We start from the raw sequence: 18359 nt of genomic DNA on the forward strand, positions 1-18359 counted from the left end.
CAAGGCGGTTTACAAAAGTTAAAAAATTCAATTAAAATGACAATTAAAATATTAAGCTAGAAAAATGAAACAAATCTGATTTAAAATATAAAAATACAAACATAAAAACTATACTTGGTTAAAACTCACAGAAGCAGCAATAAAAACAATCATGTAAAGGCCTGGATAAAAAGCTAACTTGGCAAAGAGGCACCTTTTAATGCGGTGATTCTCTTTATTGGGCAGGGGGAGAGTAACTGTCACCTCCAGTGACTGTTGCTGGTGTCTATCTTGTTGGAAGGAAAGGACTTTGCGCTGTCTCTTTGCCTCAGACAGTGGAGGACAGACTAGTAAGTCAGAGGGCTAGAAGGTCAAAGACATTTGGTCATCACTTCCTGCTGCTCTGATGCTATCCCTTTGAAATGTAGATTGCTAATCTTAGGGGATTCAACTTCCTTCCTCCTTCTCTCTCTTGCTACCTGGCTGTTGACCTTGCAACATGGCAAGTCTCTTGCCCTGCACCATATGTGCAGAGAAGATGGTGAATCCATCTGCATCCATTTAGATAGATAGATTAGAGATCCTAAATCCTCACTTTCCTATCTAGAATGGAGTTCCTTAATAAATGCCTTTTATATTGATTTGAAACTAGCAATTGGCTCCAAGTTACTTTACTCTTAGCACACATGCATGCATAACTAAATCCGCTGTGTTTGTGCCTCTGTGCACTCTGCTATATTGAAAAGGGATTCTCTCACCACAGAGAATTTCCAACAGGTTATGGGCCCCAGCCAGTTATGGGAGCAGTATTTTGAGCTGCGTGTGCTGCAACTAGATAGTTAGGTTTGTTCCAGGAGATCCATTGAGATCTAGCGTGGACACTTTGAATTGCTAATCTACAGCAACTGCCTTTTGGAGCCGGTGAGCATGGCTGCATACCTGGAGGGAAAACTCAGGCTTACCATCCTGGAAGCGGATAATTACTTGGAATGGAAGACTCGACTGAAGATTGCACTGAAAGCAGAGGGACTCCACCAAGTTACTGAGGAAGACCCCCCGCCAGATGGAACCTCGGACGCTGAGAAAAAGGAGAAGGAACTCTGGCTAATTAAGGACCGAAAATCACAAGCGATGATTGCAGCTTCCGTGAGTAAAACTTTCCTTTATGCTATTTGTGATCTTGGAACCTCAAAGGAGATGCTAAACAAGCTAGATTCTATGCATATGAGGAAAGGATGGGCATACACGTTTAATTTACGCCGAAAATTGCAAGATCTCCAATATAAAGATGGGGACTGTTTCTCTACTTTTATTGGGACTTTGGAAGATTTCTTTTTTCAATTTAGACAAGCAGGAGAGGAATTTACAGAGAGTCAAAAGCTGGAGACTCTGTTCTTGAGCTTGCCTGCTTCCTATAGCACTATAATTGGGCAATTGGAAACCCACACCAATCTAAACTTTGATAAGGCTGTAGAAACATTGTCTTCGGAGGCAAACCGAAGAAACCTTTTAAACTCACGCTATGAAAGTGAACTGGCTAGCAACTTTGCTCTTAAAGCAACAATTGATCATTCCAGACGTAACCCGAGATGGGGAGGGAATGCTGGAGGAAATGCTGCAAGAGGGAACCGCATGGGCACCTCACATTTGCATACAAAGAGAGCAGATTACACAAGAGAAACTCAGCCCAGAGAGAGAGGTCACATGACCGCCAGTGCTGAAATGAGGTCAGCTGGAAACAAAGCCTTCAGGTGTTTCCTGTGTAACGAATTTGGCCACCGGGTGGCGCATTGTCCCAAGAATCAGACCAGGAGGTCTGGGAATATCAGTCAAACAAAGGAGAATGAAAATAGAGATTCCAAGTATACAGACAGACATTTCAACAAGAACTATAGTGTTAATTTAATGAAAAATAATGAAAAGCTGATTTTAGATTCTGGGTCATCTGTCCATATTTCTAAAAATCTAAGTTTCTATACTGAACTGTTTGATATTCCTGAAGAGACTGTTTATTTGGGCAATAATACTACAATTAAAGCAAAGAAAAAGGGCGAAGGAATTTTATATTGCAAATTGCTGGATGGATCTGTTAAACCATTTTTTCTGAGAGATGTTTTGTATATCCCTGAATTCTCAAGCTCCTTGATTTCAATATCCAAGCTAGAGCAACAAGGCTGTGAATTGTATATTAAAAATGGACAATGTGTTGTTACCCAGAATGGAAAAGTTTGCCTTGTGGGCTCGGAATTTCAAGGTCTTTATCATGTGGAAGAGCAATTTACAGACAGAGAAAGACCAGCCCAGTCCAGACCTGAGGCATACCAGCCTAATGTAATGAACCTAGCCAAGTTGTGTCAGCATGGAAACTGCTTACAATTATGGCACAGAAGACTAGGACACAGAAGTTTTGAATCAATTCAAAACATGAAGGAACAGGGATTAGCTAATGGCATTGATTTTGTACCATGTGACACTGTAACTAACTGTGTTTCTTGTCTCGAGTTCAAAGCAGTAAACAAGCCATTCCCAAAGCAGAGTGAAAGGAAGACGAAAGGACCCTTGGATCTGATCCACAGTGACATATCTGGACCACTACCAGCAACCATAGGTAATCATAAATATTTTCTAACTATAACAGATGATTTCTCAAGATACACGTGTGTTTATTTACTGAAGGAAAAATCAGAGATGCTGGAGAAATTAAAACAATATGTGGCGATGGCAAGCAACAAATTTGGCTCGAAGCCAAAGATCCTGCGCACAGACAATGGAGGAGAATACATGTCCAATGCTACACAGCAGTTCTTAAGAGAACATGGAATTGTGCATCAAACTACGGTGCCTTACTGCCCGCCCCAAAATGGAATCGCAGAAAGAATGAACAGAACTCTACTGGACATGGTAAGATGCATGCTTGCTGACGCACACCTCCCACAGAAATTCTGGGGAGAAGGCATCATGACTGCTACATACATACACAACAGAATGAACACAAAACCTATTGAAACAACACCTTATGAACTTTGGCATGGTCATAAGCCGTCCCTGACGCACCTGCGTGTCTTTGGAAGCACGGCTTACTCATACATCCCAAAGGAAAAAAGGACTAAGTTAGGGCCTAGGGCCACAAAAGGGATTTTTGTAGGCTACGCAGCACAATCCAAAGCCTACAGAATTCTGGATCCTGACACCAACAGGATAACCATAAGCAGAGCAGTGTGTTTTGAAGAGGATGAAAGAGCTACACCTTCAGAGGGGGCCTACACTGAAGCAAGCAACCAGACCAAGCACCCTGATGACTGGATTATGCTTCCTGATCTCAGAGGAACTGAGGAGGAGGAGGAGACAGCAGATCCAGATCCAACCACACTTGACACAGAGACCCCCAGCGATCCACCAGACGCACCTGAGGTGATAGAAGAGACCACAGAGGGTGAGGTGAGGCGATCAACGCGCTCAAACAGAGGTGTTCCAGCTCCGAGGCTGTCCTACCTCGCAAGAACAGCGGAACAACCAGAACCTTCATCATGGGAGGAAATATCCCAGCTACCACAACCAGAAGCCCAGAAGTGGAAACAGGCTGCAATTGAAGAGCTTGAGGCTCTACAGAAAAACAAAACCTGGACTCTTACTAAGTTACCACAAGGAAGAAAAGTTATTGGCTGCAAATGGGTTTTCAAACTCAAACATGATGCTGATGGTGAGATTCAGCGCTACAAAGCCAGATTAGTAGCAAAAGGATATTCACAAAAATATGGAGAAGATTATGATGAAACCTTTGCACCAGTGGTTAAACATACCACAGTAAGGACTCTGTTAAGTATTGCTGCTAGCAAAGGAATGCATGTTGAGCACCTAGACGTGAAAACTGCATTCTTGCATGGTGAACTGGAAGAGGACATTTACATGCAACAACCACCAGGTTTCTTACAGGAAGGCAAAGAGGACTATGTATGCAAACTGCAAAAGAGCATTTATGGTTTAAAACAAGCTGCCAGAGCATGGAATATAAAACTGAATGATATGCTGCTTCAAGCAAACTTCAAAAGAAGTGAAGCTGATCCCTGCCTATACACGAGATGCAGAGATGGGAAATGGACTTACATTTTGGCGTATGTTGATGATTTGATTTTTGCCTATGAAAATCCAGATGACAGCAAGGAAATAATGGATCATCTGAACAAAGAAGTGGAAGTCAAGCAACTTGGCAACATTGCACACTACTTGGGCATTCAAGTACAAAGAGAGAAAGATGGAAGTTTCCTGATCAACCAAGAACAGAAAATTAAAGACTTGATAAACTTGCTCAGACTGGAAAATGCAAATCCTACACCAACTCCAATGGAAGTGAACTACATAAAGCAAGAAGATCAAACTGAGCCACTATCTGACAACCATAGATATCGTGAAGCATTGGGTAAGCTTTTATACATTAGTACACTCACTAGGCCAGATATTAGTACAGCAGTTGGTTTACTTTGTAGAAAGACTGCATCACCAACAGTCAAGGACTGGAATGCAATGAAAAGACTTGTTAGGTACCTAAAGGGTACTGCACACTTTAAGCTCAAGCTGCCAGCTAATAGTGAACCAAAACTAGAAGCATACGTAGATGCAGACTGGGGTGGAGATATAACAGACAGGAAATCCACCAGTGGTCACATAATTTTCTATGGAGATGGAGCGATAAGCTGGTCAAGCAGAAAACAAGACATAGTAGCATCATCAACCACTGAAGCGGAATATTTATCAGCTGCACAGGGCTGTCACGAGATACAATGGCTGTGTCAACTACTGAAGGACCTAGGTACAGATGTACCACAGCCCATACCAGTGTATGAAGACAACCAAAGCTGCATTCAACTCTCCAAACAAGAAGATGTAAAGAGGAGTACCAGACATATTGATGTGAAGTACCATGTAGTGAGAAGTCTGCAGAAAGATGGACTAATCAAGTTGCTCTACTGCCCGACAAATGAAATGCTCGCAGACTTACTCACTAAGCCACTACCAAGACCCTGCTTTGAAAAGCTGAGAGAGAAAATGAATATTGTGAACTGAGTCACGAGACAACGAGAGGGGGTGTTGGAAGGAAAGGACTTTGCGCTGTCTCTTTGCCTCAGACAGTGGAGGACAGACTAGTAAGTCAGAGGGCTAGAAGGTCAAAGACATTTGGTCATCACTTCCTGCTGCTCTGATGCTATCCCTTTGAAATGTAGATTGCTAATCTTAGGGGATTCAACTTCCTTCCTCCTTCTCTCTCTTGCTACCTGGCTGTTGACCTTGCAACATGGCAAGTCTCTTGCCCTGCACCATATGTGCAGAGAAGATGGTGAATCCATCTGCATCCATTTAGATAGATAGATTAGAGATCCTAAATCCTCACTTTCCTATCTAGAATGGAGTTCCTTAATAAATGCCTTTTATATTGATTTGAAACTAGCAATTGGCTCCAAGTTACTTTACTCTTAGCACACATGCATGCATAACTAAATCCGCTGTGTTTGTGCCTCTGTGCACTCTGCTATATTGAAAAGGGATTCTCTCACCACAGAGAATTTCCAACATATCTGATGTTTCTTTTTAGACTGTGAGCCCTTTGGGGACAAGGATCCATCTTATTTATTTATTATTTCTCTGTGTAAACTGCCCTGAGCCATTTTTGGAAGGGTGGTATAGAAATCGAATAAATATAACAACAACAACAACAACAATAATAATAATAATAATAATTTAACAAGCATTTTAAAAACTGTGATGGAGTCCAAAGAATGAATGACCACTGGGAGAGCATTCCAAAGTCTAGGGGCAGCAACAGAGAAGGCCCTGTCCCGCGTGCACGACAACCGAGCCTCCCTCATTGTCGGCACCCAAAGCAGAGCCCCCTCAGATGATCTCGTCAAGCAGGCAGTAACCCTTGGGAGCAGGCAGTCCCTCAGGTATCTAGGGCCCAAACCGTTAAGGGCTTTAAAGGTCAGAAACAGCACTTTGAATTGGACCTGGAAACACACTGGTAACCAGTGCAGCTCTTTCTAAATAGATGCAATATGATCACACTGGGCAGCTCCAGATAGAACACTAGCTGCTGCATTTTGCACTAGGTGCAGTTTCTGGATATTCTTCATGATAATCATGAATTTAAAAGGGGTGGTGGGGTGGTGGTGAAATAGAACATTTTGACCTCTAAGCTAGACTCTTGAAATAATTTTTGGATAAACTGCTAAGGGAAATCACAAGTCTGCAAAACAGTGGCTAATGTCCAAAAATACTACGGACTCAGATGCAAGAAGGAAGAATAAAAACTGACCGTGGATTCCCTTCCCTATCTTATTTCTCACTTAAATCTTCCTTTTCTCACAATTTCCTTCTTTGCACAAGCCTCAAGCTACTTTTGGGGGTATCATCACACTTGTAGCATTTGTGTAAGAACCAGCTTTTCAAAATGGGCCACATGAGCAGTATGCAGCTAGCTGGGTAGGAAACCATTCCCAAGTGAATGGCAAGGAAGGAATTCCAAGCGGCAACTCATCCATCGGCTTCAAGTGTGTTCTTCTAAGGCCTTCCTCTCCTACAACTCCGAATTCCTTCCCCAAGAGTCTAATTATGAAGCAATTGCTCGTACCAGGCCTAAGGGCATTTAAAAAACAAGCATGTAATGATGCTGGTAAATCCAGGAAAGCTCTTATTTCTTTCTCTGGTTCCTGCTTAGCAGTCAGGGCAGGAAGCCTCCGAGTACCTAGGATAAAGGGAAATTCTGACGAGAACAACATACTGAGCCATAGACAGCTATTTTCAAGGGAATGGAAAGAAGCAATCAATTCTCACCATGTACCCTCTCCACCTGATATTAAATGACATTTTATCATCCCTCCCCCAGTAAAAAAATAAAAATAAAATACTTTACAGCATCGGCAGTCTAAAAACTTGTACTGTATAAAAGGAAACACCTGATTGCAATTTACTCAGGAATCATGTGGTGCGGTCCTAAGCATTTTTACTCACAAGTGAGTCTTATTTATTTATTTATTTAAAATATTTAGACCCCCTCCAGTACACAGGGCAGTGCTCAGGGCAGCTCACAACTATAAAATAGATCTTAATGAGATAACTGAACACTTCTAAGCAAGTGTGCATAGGACAGCAGCCTTAAAAGCCTTGCACGCCAATATGTTTACACAGAAACATATGTGATCAGAAATAGGTTTCTGACCTGGAAATATGTATATGGGAAGTTGAAATATCATAGGAACATAGGAAGCTGCCATATACTGAGTCAGACCATTGGTCTTTCTAGCTCAGTATTGTCTTCACAGACTGGCAGTGGCTTCTCCAAGGTTGCAGGAAGGAATCTCTCTCTCAGCCCTATCTTGGAGATGCCAGGGAGGGAACCTGGAACATTCTGCTCTTCCCAGAGCGGCTCCATCCCCTGAGGGGAATATCTTACAGTGCTCACACATCAAGTCACCCATTCATATGCAACCAGGGCAGACCCTGCTTAGCTAAGGGGACAAGTCATGCTTGCTACCAAAAGACCAGCTCTCCTATCAATGTGCTGGGTCAAAGGGCACACAATACAGCCACCTTGCTGCAGCTAAGCAGGTTTTGGTATGGTCAGCGCACAGATGGGAGACTCAATCTCTGGCATCTCCAAATAGGGCTGCCTGGAACTTTGGAGAAGCTGCTGCCAGTGAGTGCAGACAATGCTGAACTAGATGGACCAATGGTCTGTATAAGGCAGCTTCCTATGTTCCTATGTGTAAAATAAACAGCTGTCTCACCGAGTTCAGTGGAACATTCCCTAGTAAGTGTGCTTACGACTGCAGCCGGTGGCTTACTTATGTGTACTAATTTAGGAGTAAATCTGACTGAAATCAATGGGACTTGTATCATAGGGTTGAAATGCACAATCTACTTAATTTTATGGAAGAAACATGGGTTCTGCATGCTACCATCATGCATAAAATTCTCTTAAAGAACAATGCAGACATGGGTAAGGCCCCCACTTCCTTACTTAGCAATGATGGTATGTACCTTTGACAGATGCACAAGGGATAGACAAGTCAACAAATAAAGCTCTTTTTTGTTATAATTGCAGTTCCATGTCTGCTATATCTGTTGAAAATCTGCTGATCATGCAGCTGCTGAGAGCATAGAAGCCTTGCCAAACATAAAGAGAAAGAACCCACAGTGTAAAACCTTGTTATTTCTTATTAATTACATTTGCATCCTGCCCACCTTTAAAACAGCTTAGAGCGGCATGCATAGGGGCCACTGCACGTCCCTCTGTAACGTCCAAACAACCCTGTGAGGTAGATTAGCTGAGAGAATATCTTGCTCAAGGCCAATCAGTAAACTTCACAGCTGAGAAGGGAGCTGAACTTTCAGTCCCAAAGTTTCATTTAGAATATCATAATTTTAGTGGAGTAGAATTCCCCCCCCCCAAAAAATCATTAACATCTGAAAATCCTTTCTGATGCCAGAGTTTCCCTTGATTTTGTCACCTTCTGAACTATTTTTACCCCAGCTGTTGCTTCTTATTTCGTTCTAGAGTAATCACATGACCGATCCCACCAAATCCGGTTTCATGTCATGAACGGAATAATGTTCCACCCAATAAAGTGCTCTACGAACATGAATATGACAAATACATATATACCGCTTTTCAACAAAAAAGTTCCCAAAGCGGTTTAGATAGATAGATAGATAGATAGATAGATAGATAGATAGATAGATGCTCCCTGACCCCCCAAAAGCTCCAAATCTAAAAAACAGACACCAGCAACAGCCACTGGATGGATGCTGTGCTGGGGATGGATAGAGCCATAAGGGTTCAGCTTGCTGACCTGGGAGGATAATTTTTGCTCTTAGTGTGACAGGGACAGAATCTATTTTCCAGGCAAGCCTGTATGCCATGGGAAAGAAGGGCAATCAATGCACAGAGAAGCAGCTGTAGATCTGTTACAGAACTTCTGCTTTGTACACAGAAGGTCTGAGGTTCAATCCATGACATTTCCAGCGAAAAGGCCCACAAATAGCACAGCTCTCTCTGAGATCTTGGAGAGCACACCAGGCTGGATGAACCAAGTGTTTGACTCAGTATTAACCCAGCCCTGCTAACTGAGCAAAGGGGCAGCTTTCAAAGTGGCAATACCCTTAGATTCAGCAGGGAGAGAGCAACTGTCTCTATCCAGCCCCTGCACAGCATCCTTCGAGCGGCTCTTGCTGGTGTCTACCTTATGTTTATTTTTTGACTGTGAGCCCTTTGGGGACAGGGAAGCATCTTATTAATTTACTTATTTATTTTTCTGTGCAAACCGCTTTGAGACCTTTTGTTGAAAAGCGGTGTATAAATATTCGCGGGAGAAGTAGAAGGCCGCTTTGTAATCAGATTCCTCTACATGATGATATCACTAAGAGGAAGTGCCAGGAGTGCCAATGAAAAAGCAACATTTTCACAAGGAGAGCTGGGAGAAATCATCACACAGAGGTGGCATTTTTCGGCAATGCAGAAAATGTTTGTGTTGAAACAAAAAGTGAGAGATATCAGCTAAGCTATAGTGCAAGTAAGCATAATGCTCCAGAACTGCCCCATGGAGCTGGAGATGTGGTTTTCAAGGTCCCCTGGCAGACCAGGCTTAAGCACATACCACTCTGCTTGCCAACATGGCAAGCACATTAGGTTTCTTTTGTTCTTAGTGGCGTGGATAGTGGCTCATAAATGATCTCCCCTCCTCTTTGCTATCACGCAAGCCATCTCCTTTGTGGTAATCTAATATCTCTATAGCAACTACACCAATTACTTGCATAGGAAAGAAACATCAGGGAAGTATATTTTTAGATGCCTTTTAATGTGTAATTTAGCAGCAGGACACTAAAAGGCGAACCACCTCCATCATGTCAGCCACTACCAGAAGACCTATAAACCAGCATTTGAACATGTCTGCTTATTTAACCTTGGTCTCAATATCTCCCCCTCACTCCCCCAGAACCCCACTCTTTCTCTTTCACACACACATCAGCTTATAATTTTTCTTCAGTGACTCATATTTTCTTGACACAGTATATAAAACACATCACTCTGCTCTGGCATACCGATATCTGAAATGCTGTCCTTGGAGCTGAAATGGATTTTTCTATGGAAATATCGGTTTTAAAGCACATTTTGGAAGATAAGAGTTATTTACATAAGATAATGGTCTCATTTCACGAAATTAAAAAAAAAATACTTTAGTGACACAGCGACCTAGATAGATAATCAGGATTCATAATTTGTTTCATTAGAGTACCAACATGTGGTTGGAGATATGAATATGCAGTACGCACTCCTACGTATTCCAGATTTCAGATTTTTAAAAAGGTATTTCTAGTTCTTATAAGGCTGGTTCACACAGGTGATTGAGCATGTTGTGTGCGCTGGTGCCTACGTGCACATTCATATGCAAACGTGCCTCATTCACGTGGTCAACCCACCTGTGTTTTGCAACAGACTGATCACACAGGTGGTGCATACTGGTGAAGGAGTGTACCTATAGACATAGGATTGCAGAAATTATTCTATATTTGGGTGGGGGGCAAACAGGAGTAGCACAGGCAGTCCCAAGAGTCACTCTCATACTCCACTGCATTTGAAGCCTACACAGCTACACAGAAGCTGCTACACAGAAGCTGTATAGAAATGTATTAAATAAATAAATAAATAAATCGATAGACCTATCCTCCAAGAATTTGTCTATGCCCCTTTTAAAGCCATCCAAACTAGTGGCCATCACCACATCCCATGACAAAGAATTCCATAGATCACTTATGCTTTGTGTAAAAAAGTACTTCCACTTGTCTGGTTCAGTTTCCCAACCTTCAGTTTCATGGGATGGCCCATGATTCTAGAGGGAGGAAGAAAAAATTATCTCTGTCCACTCTCTCCGCTCCATGCATAATTTTGTACATGTTAACCTAAGCTCCTCAGAAGAAGGGTAGGATAAAAAATTTAAGGGTGCTCACCAGCAAAAGCTGTTCTTTTCATGTCTGAGATCCAAAGAGCAGACGAGTGATGTGCAGAATGTTTTGAGCTCAGAATGGCCTGTCTCAAAATGGGTCTTGGAGTGTTCCAGGCCAAAACGGAATGCCCTTCAAATGAAGGGTTCGTTCCATCGGAACAACCAGCTCAAAAAATACCTGGAACATTCAATTGGAACAACTGTTTGAGATGGTTGTTCCAACACAATGAGCCCTTCATTTGAAGGGCATTCCATTTTGGCTTGGAACACTCCAAATGGCCTGTTACAAGGCAGGCCATTCCAGGCTCGAAGCGTTCTGCACCTCTCTAGAGCACACCTATCATAAACAGTTTTGGAAATCCCCTTAACTTCAAAAGTGGTTGTCCATGTGGCAATCTGGGTGCTACTGCTCGAGAAACACAACCCCCCAAAGTACATGGATGTACATGCCTGCTTCCTTGGATCCCAACCACTTTCTGCCTTCTTTAGTCATTAAGAATACAAGACTATAAGAAAAGCCCTGCTGGATCAGCCCATCCAATCCAGCATCCCACTTCATGCAGTGGCCAACCAGGAATAGCCTGCAAGCAGGGGAAGGAGGGCATCTACAAGTGGAGAAAAGGGAATGAGTGGTGGATACTGCAGATGAGTGAATCTCCAGGAAAGAGCTCTCCATCCTTAGCCTGTTAGAGCATCTGGTGTACAGGACCATGCCCCCACTGATCCTGATGGAAATATACAGGCTAGTAACCATTGATGGCGGCCATCCCCACATCTGGTGGCAGCAAATTCCATAGTTTAACTACATGCTGTGTAAAGAAGTACTTAATTGTGTTGGTCTTGAAACTCCCAGCATTTTGCTTCAACGGATGACCTCAGATTCCAATATTACGAGAGAGGGAGGGAAACTTCTATCCACTTGATCTGCACCACAGTTTCGTCAACGGGGACTAAAGCACTAACCTACTGTAGCTTGAGATAGCCTGAGATGGGAACAGAGCTAGCAAGTAGGTGTTGGGCAAACATCTGTTTTTGCAGATTTTCCTCCCATTTAGAAATGCGCACCAGTATGTCAAGGTCTCAATTCTTTCATGCCTATTACTGGAACCCACTAGGGGAGTTCATGAGATTCCCGTTTCACCACCTCGGAGCCTGGCGTGATCCTAATATAACGGCCCCACTCCTCTGCTAGATTTCAGAGTTAAACAATGCCTTGCTCAACTGCTTAAGAAACAAAACACAGCACCAAGCAGATGACAGAAGAAGCTGAAGAAATACAGCATGACACTGGAAACAAGGCTGCAGAGTGATGGATAACAGCAAATAGTTCCTTACAATGGTTTTGTCCAGATGGGTCAACACTGATAAATGTGGCCATCCCTATCAGGGAGAGAAAAGCTGATGGCCTGCCCTCTTGGCAGTCACGGCACTGTAAGCTTCAGTTCTCTGTTCAAGAAAGTCCCTGCATGAATATGGAGCAGCGAGGCTCAGTGGGAAATCAAAAGCACCATACGGTATGGGAAGGAGGACATGCATTAGAACAGAATGCAATTAAACATCAGCACAGAGCAGGGATGAAGGCTAGATTGTGATTTCCCCCCAGTCCCGCCCCCAAAATTGGGCAATCTGTGTCCCTTTGGGCTAGAAAAACGGGTTTATCTCATAAGGGCTTAGATATTTTTGTCACCTCCACTTCCACCTGCCGTGATCAGCTCTTGCATTGGGCTGGACAGTAGGTGACAACAGCCAATATTATATGCAGTGAAACCTCAGAAGGCTGCTGGGGTTACTGAGCACTGAAAAGGCAGCCCTAAGGCTGTTGTGTTGAGCAATTCCCATTGTTTCCAATGGAAGCAGTGTTGCAGTCTGCTAACTGCAGCTTACAAATGCCAAAATCTCACTGCGCAGAATGTCAGTCACTGTTCTTTCCTTATTTTTTTTAAAGATGATATTCTAAAAGAAAGGTATGCTTACTTTCAGTTGGTTCATGATTATGTTATTCTGTCAAGCACACTGGGGATTTCCTTTTTAACTCTAGCAAGCTTGAACTTGCTGGCTGAATTGGGCAATGGAAGAGAACTGATGGACAACTATTTTATGTGCCTATGTATTCATTTATCCTGTTTCTATACTGCCTGAAACATGCATCCCCAGGCAGAAAACATAACTTAAAATACAACGCAAGAGACTTGCGCTCTGGGCGGTATACAAACGTGTTAAAATGTGTTAAATAATAAACAAATATACAAACAGGAAAAAATGATTACAACAATGATGATATAAGACCAACTAAAATTAATTAAAAGCCTGAGAAAACAGGTGCTTCTTAAGGGTCTTTTAAAAAACAGCCAGAGATGGAGAAACTCTTATTTTAAGAGGGAGCACATTCCAGAGTCCTGGGGCAGCCACAGAGAAGGTCCAGTCCTGAGTAGCCCCCAAACGAGCCGGTGGTAGTCATAACTGGACCTCCCCAGATGATCTTAACAGGCAGGAGGATTCATGACAGAAAGAAATTTGCAGCAAGAAATTATCTGCAGCAAGCTGTCAGGAACATGCTTGGAAGTAACAATCATCTGGAAGATGTGGGGGCTGAAAACAGGCATTTTTAAGACCTGTTTTGGGGAGAAACTGATTGGATTTTTCTGTGCTGGGAATTAACTAGATTTTGTGATGGCTGAGCTGAAATCGCTGTAGATTTAGCACAATGGTTGTTCTCGTATCCCACTAAGATGACACTGGCTCACATTCAGACCAGTGTTCCCTCTAACGGGGATTCCCAGATGTTGTTGACTACAAATCTCATAATCCCCAAGCAAAGGCTATTGCAGTTTGGAATGCTGGGAGCTGCAGCCAACCGCATCTGGGAATCCCTGCTAGAGGGCCAGACTAAGGAAGCCTTTGTGTTGCTAAGGCTATGCTGGTATTACAGGAGTAGGGGTGAATTTCTCACTTTCCCCTTCCCTCTGAAGTCCCCTGTGAGTCCTGAAAATAAGTCCCTGAGGGCTTTGTGATCCTCAGGGACATATTTTCAGGAGCCAGTCTGCTTCAGAGGGATGGAGAGAGTGCTGGAATGACTCCACTCCCACCATGCCAACACAGCGCTGCTACACCAAAACTTTGTTAGCCTGAATGTCATTCACTGTAAGTCTCAAATGCTCTTTCTCCAGAGAGAACTGCCCCGACCCTCCATTCAATTTTTGCTAAGCAAGTAGCATGGAAGACAAGCCAGTGGAGAAAATAAACAAAAACAAATGCCAAAGGAAACACCTTGCCAAATACATTTGTTGCAATCTCAGAATTATTAGCTTCCTCATAGGAAAGTAATACACAGGTTCAAAATGGCTCCCAAGCTTACCTTAAACAGTATCTACAGAAAGTGCTGTTACAGCCCACACCAGCCTCACAAAAAGTTTGAAAGCTGTCTCAGCCCAAAGGATGGTGAAACATTTGGCCTCAAACAAAATTAGTGATAGTGAACCACTGGGAATGCCTCTTCTGCAGTAAGCGACCAGAACAGAAGAAAAGAACTAATAATACAGGACATTTGTATCTGCAAATAAGTGATTCACAGAACTTCGGTTTTCCTAGATTTTCTTTTCAAGGAGATTTTTTTTCTTTAGACATCTAAGACAATTACAGGCAAACCTTTTTAAACATGGTTAAGGAACAACATTGACTTTAGGAGGAGAGAGAAATGCACCAGTTTAGTGGGACTGCTATTCGCCTCACCCCCACTCCATCTTTTCTCAATGATGGACTGAGAAGCAATCTCAACATCAATTACATCAGATCACTTCACATCATGCCAAAATCCCCCAGGTTCTACCCCAAAGTCAACTCTATAGCCCTACTCAGGCATTATAAAAAGTGGGGACACAAGAGCGCACTCTGAAGCCCCACCCTACACTGATGTACTCAAACGTTTTGCTCTTCTGCTGTCCACAATAACACTGCTTGTCTCTTTAGAGGTTGCACAGCCCTCAGGGACATATCTGCATGTTGCACAGAAAGCTTCTGGGGGAAGGGGAAATTGACAGAAATTGCCTTAGTGGTGTGAAAGCACCCACACTTCAGAAGTAGAAGCACATCCACAACAGACATGCTTCCTTTGGCCGCACATGCAGTTAGTTAGGATGTTGGTCAATGAATCCTGAGACAGCAGTCAACTGAAAAAAAAAAAATCTCAAAGTGTCTACACTATCTTCTCTTTTTCTCTCTTACTCTACTCTAACAGGTTCTTATTTGTTTGCATTTTTATAACAACTTAAAAAATTACAGCATGAAATAATATAAACAAGGATAAGAACAAAGAAAATTTAGAAAGGAAAAAAGGGAGGAAACCATAAAAATCCTTTCACATAATAATGGGCTAACAAGCAGCACGAGAAACACACCTGAGAACATAAAAACAAATCCAACAGTTTAAACCTATTAATGTCTAACAAGTACTTAATTGCCTTGGACTACTAGTCACCACAAGCAGCTTCTCATCAACATCCTACAAGGGCTAACGTATTACAAATATCTTTACCAAGCTGGCTTCTGTAGGATTCTAACAAGACTGTAGGGGGCTGGAGTGTGTTACCTTATAGATATCCAGGAATCCACACTGGTGGTCAAAACGTGTGTAGAGCTCGTTGAGCATACTGATCACCTGCATGGGGGTGCACTGGGCACAGACTGCCGTGAAGCCCACAATGTCCGAGAAGAGCATGGTGACGTCATCAAACTTCCTGGCCTGAACTTGCTCTCCTTGCCACAGCTGCTGAGCCACTTCCTCTGGGAAGATGGAGACAAGGAGATCCACCGTCTTCTTCTTCTCCTCTTCCAGAGCTTGGTGCGTTTTTTCTAACGTGGCCTTCAGTTTGTCCATCCGCTTCTTCAAGCCATCTTGGGCCTTGGCCTGTTCCCCAACGAGGATGACATCACGGGTAGCATCGTGGATAGGTATGTCTGAAAGGTGAAGGCCGCGGCCCATCAATTCATCCAGCTTGTCCACACAAGGGGAACCCAAGAACAAAATGCAGTTTGATTCGGGAACGTAGATCATTTGTCCTTTGATCTCCATCACCTGCAAAGTACAAAAGTTTAATAAAGAGTAATTATGAAAGATTGGATCTTAGGGTTAACTCTCAAACCTACTGAGGTGCAATTGGTTATTTTAACTAAAGTTTTCCAGCTTGCTTGAATTCATGTTCAAGTTTTTATCATTAACATTAAGTAACAGGAATGCAGGAACACAGGAAGTTGCTGTATACTGAGTCATAAAACATTGGTCCATCCAGCTCAGTATTGTTTTCACCAGGGATTCTCAACGTTGGGTCCCCAGATGTTATTAGACTTCAGCTCCCATAATCCCCAGGCCCAGTGGCCTTTGGCTGGGGATTATGGGAGTTGAAGTCCAATAATATCTGGGGACCCAAAGTTGAGAATCCCTGGTCTACACTGACTGGCAGTGATTTTCCAAGGTTTCAAGCAAGAGTCTTTCCCAGACTTACCTGGAGGGAATGAACCTGGGACCTTCTGTTTGCAAGCAGATGCTCTACCACTGAGCTATGGTCCTATCCCCCAAGGGAAATATTTGATAGCAGACAGTGCTCACATGTAGCCACCCATTCAAATGCAAACCAAGGCTGACCCTGCTTAGCAAAAGGGACTTGCTACCATAAGATCAGCTCTCCTTCCCAAATAATGAACATAAACTTGCATCTTCATCAAATCACCAACTCTACATTCTTACTGGGCTCTATATAACGCCCCCTGCACAGTTAATGATCAAGACTGCTGACAAACTACAACATAATACAACCCAATTAGAGCACAGATTCCTTTCAAGTCTCTAGAGCAGGGCTGCAGAACTTTGATCCTCCAGTTATTTTTGGACTACAGCTCCAATTAACCCCAGCCACAGTGGGCAATAGTCAGGAATGATGGGAGTTGTAGTCCAACATCTGCAAAATGGCTGAATTTGTGCAGCCCTGCTCTAAGAAACAAAAAACAAAACATAGAGCCCTTTCTCACAATCCATGAAAAAGGGCTACAGGGTGAGTGGGGAGGAAGCCTTGAAATGCTTACCTCCCCACAGACGGTCTGGGCACGGAGATTGTGCGCCCAGACGTGCAGCTGCTCCCTCGGGCAGCGCAGAGGGTTGGGAGCCAGGATATGTTGTCCTGCCCCCTGGAACTCCCATAATGCACCGCACGAGTGTGCAGTGCATTATGGGGATCTCCCAGGATCAGAGGCAAGCTGGCGGCGGACCGTGTTCGGCCGCCGCTGCGGCCCCCTGGTCCCACGTCTGACGTCAGATGCTGGGGCCGGCTAGCCATGCCCCTGCATCTGACATCAGGCATGGGGACGTGGACTCCCTCCCAAATGGGGCTGCATGGCCCCATTAGGAAGGGAGATTGGCCTGCACTGCATTGGGCAGTGCAGGCCGGGGCGACTTCCTCTGTCTTTAAAGGCAGGGAGAGTCACTCCGGCCACACTGCCAACGCAGCGTGCGTTGACTTCGGTCCCAAACAGGGCTACGCAGCCCCGTTTGGGAGTGAAATAACACCCCCCGTGTCTGATGTCAGATGTGGGGTGTGTGTCTGGGGCCATGAGGCGCAGCCCCGGGGGAGGAGGCCTGGGATCTTTGAACGCATTCGCCCAATGCTGGCTCTGCCCCTCGGATCACCCCCGATACCAGCCAGAGGCCCTACAGTCTCCAACCCCTGGCTGTAAGCAGGTTCTCACGTGCAGGGGAAACCAGGCTGGCCTTAGCCCAGTTTCCCCTGTGCGTGAGAACAGCCTCATCAATTTTTAGCAGTAAAATATATAGGAAGAAACCACCTTAAGTGGCGCAGTGGGGAAATGCTTGACTAACAAGCAGAAGGTTGCCTGTTCGAATCCCTGCTGGTACTACAGTATATCAAGCAGCAGCAATATAGGAAGATGCTGAAAGGCATCATCTGATACTGTGCGGGAGGCAATGGTAAACCCCTCTTGTATTCTACCAAAGAAAACCACAGGGCTCTGTAAGCACCAGGAGTCGGAACTGACTTGACGGAGCACTTTACCACTTTATATAGGAAGAACAAAATGTATCTAGAGGTAAGGAATGCAATACAATGTTTTGGGGGTCTCTCATTCATCACAAGATGAACTGTCCACTGACTGAAGTTGCAATGATGGGATTTTAAAGACATACCTGTTTAACCAAGTTTTTAGTTTACAATGTTTTAGGGTTTTAAAGTTTTATTTATGGTAATTTCAATCTATTTTATAGGATTTTTAGGTTTTAGCTGCTGTTTAAACAGTAAACGGCCCTGAAATTTAATATGGGGCTGTATAAAATATGTAATTAAGTATAAGTAAGTAATTCCCAAATGGTGGATAATTCAAAAT

The 18359-nt window shown here is 43.5% G+C and overlaps 1 protein-coding gene across 3 annotated transcripts in view; it reads right to left on the bottom strand.

Moving 5' to 3' along the window:
• The window catches only part of GUCY1A2 (guanylate cyclase 1 soluble subunit alpha 2), a 237455-nt gene that overhangs the window by 122488 nt on the left and 96608 nt on the right, over positions 1 to 18359 (bottom strand). For all 3 annotated transcript variants that reach the window (XR_008319186.1, XM_053307939.1, XM_053307940.1), the window contains exon 5: positions 15559 to 16044. Coding sequence is in view for 2 of the 3 variants with exons in the window: in XM_053307939.1 (XP_053163914.1) it covers positions 15559 to 16044 (486 nt within the window). In the remaining variant the exon portion in view is untranslated. The remainder of the gene's footprint in view (positions 1 to 15558; positions 16045 to 18359) is intronic.

Source organism: Hemicordylus capensis, chromosome 3 (assembly GCF_027244095.1).
Source record: "Hemicordylus capensis ecotype Gifberg chromosome 3, rHemCap1.1.pri, whole genome shotgun sequence".
NCBI classification, from domain to species: domain Eukaryota; kingdom Metazoa; phylum Chordata; class Lepidosauria; order Squamata; family Cordylidae; genus Hemicordylus; species Hemicordylus capensis.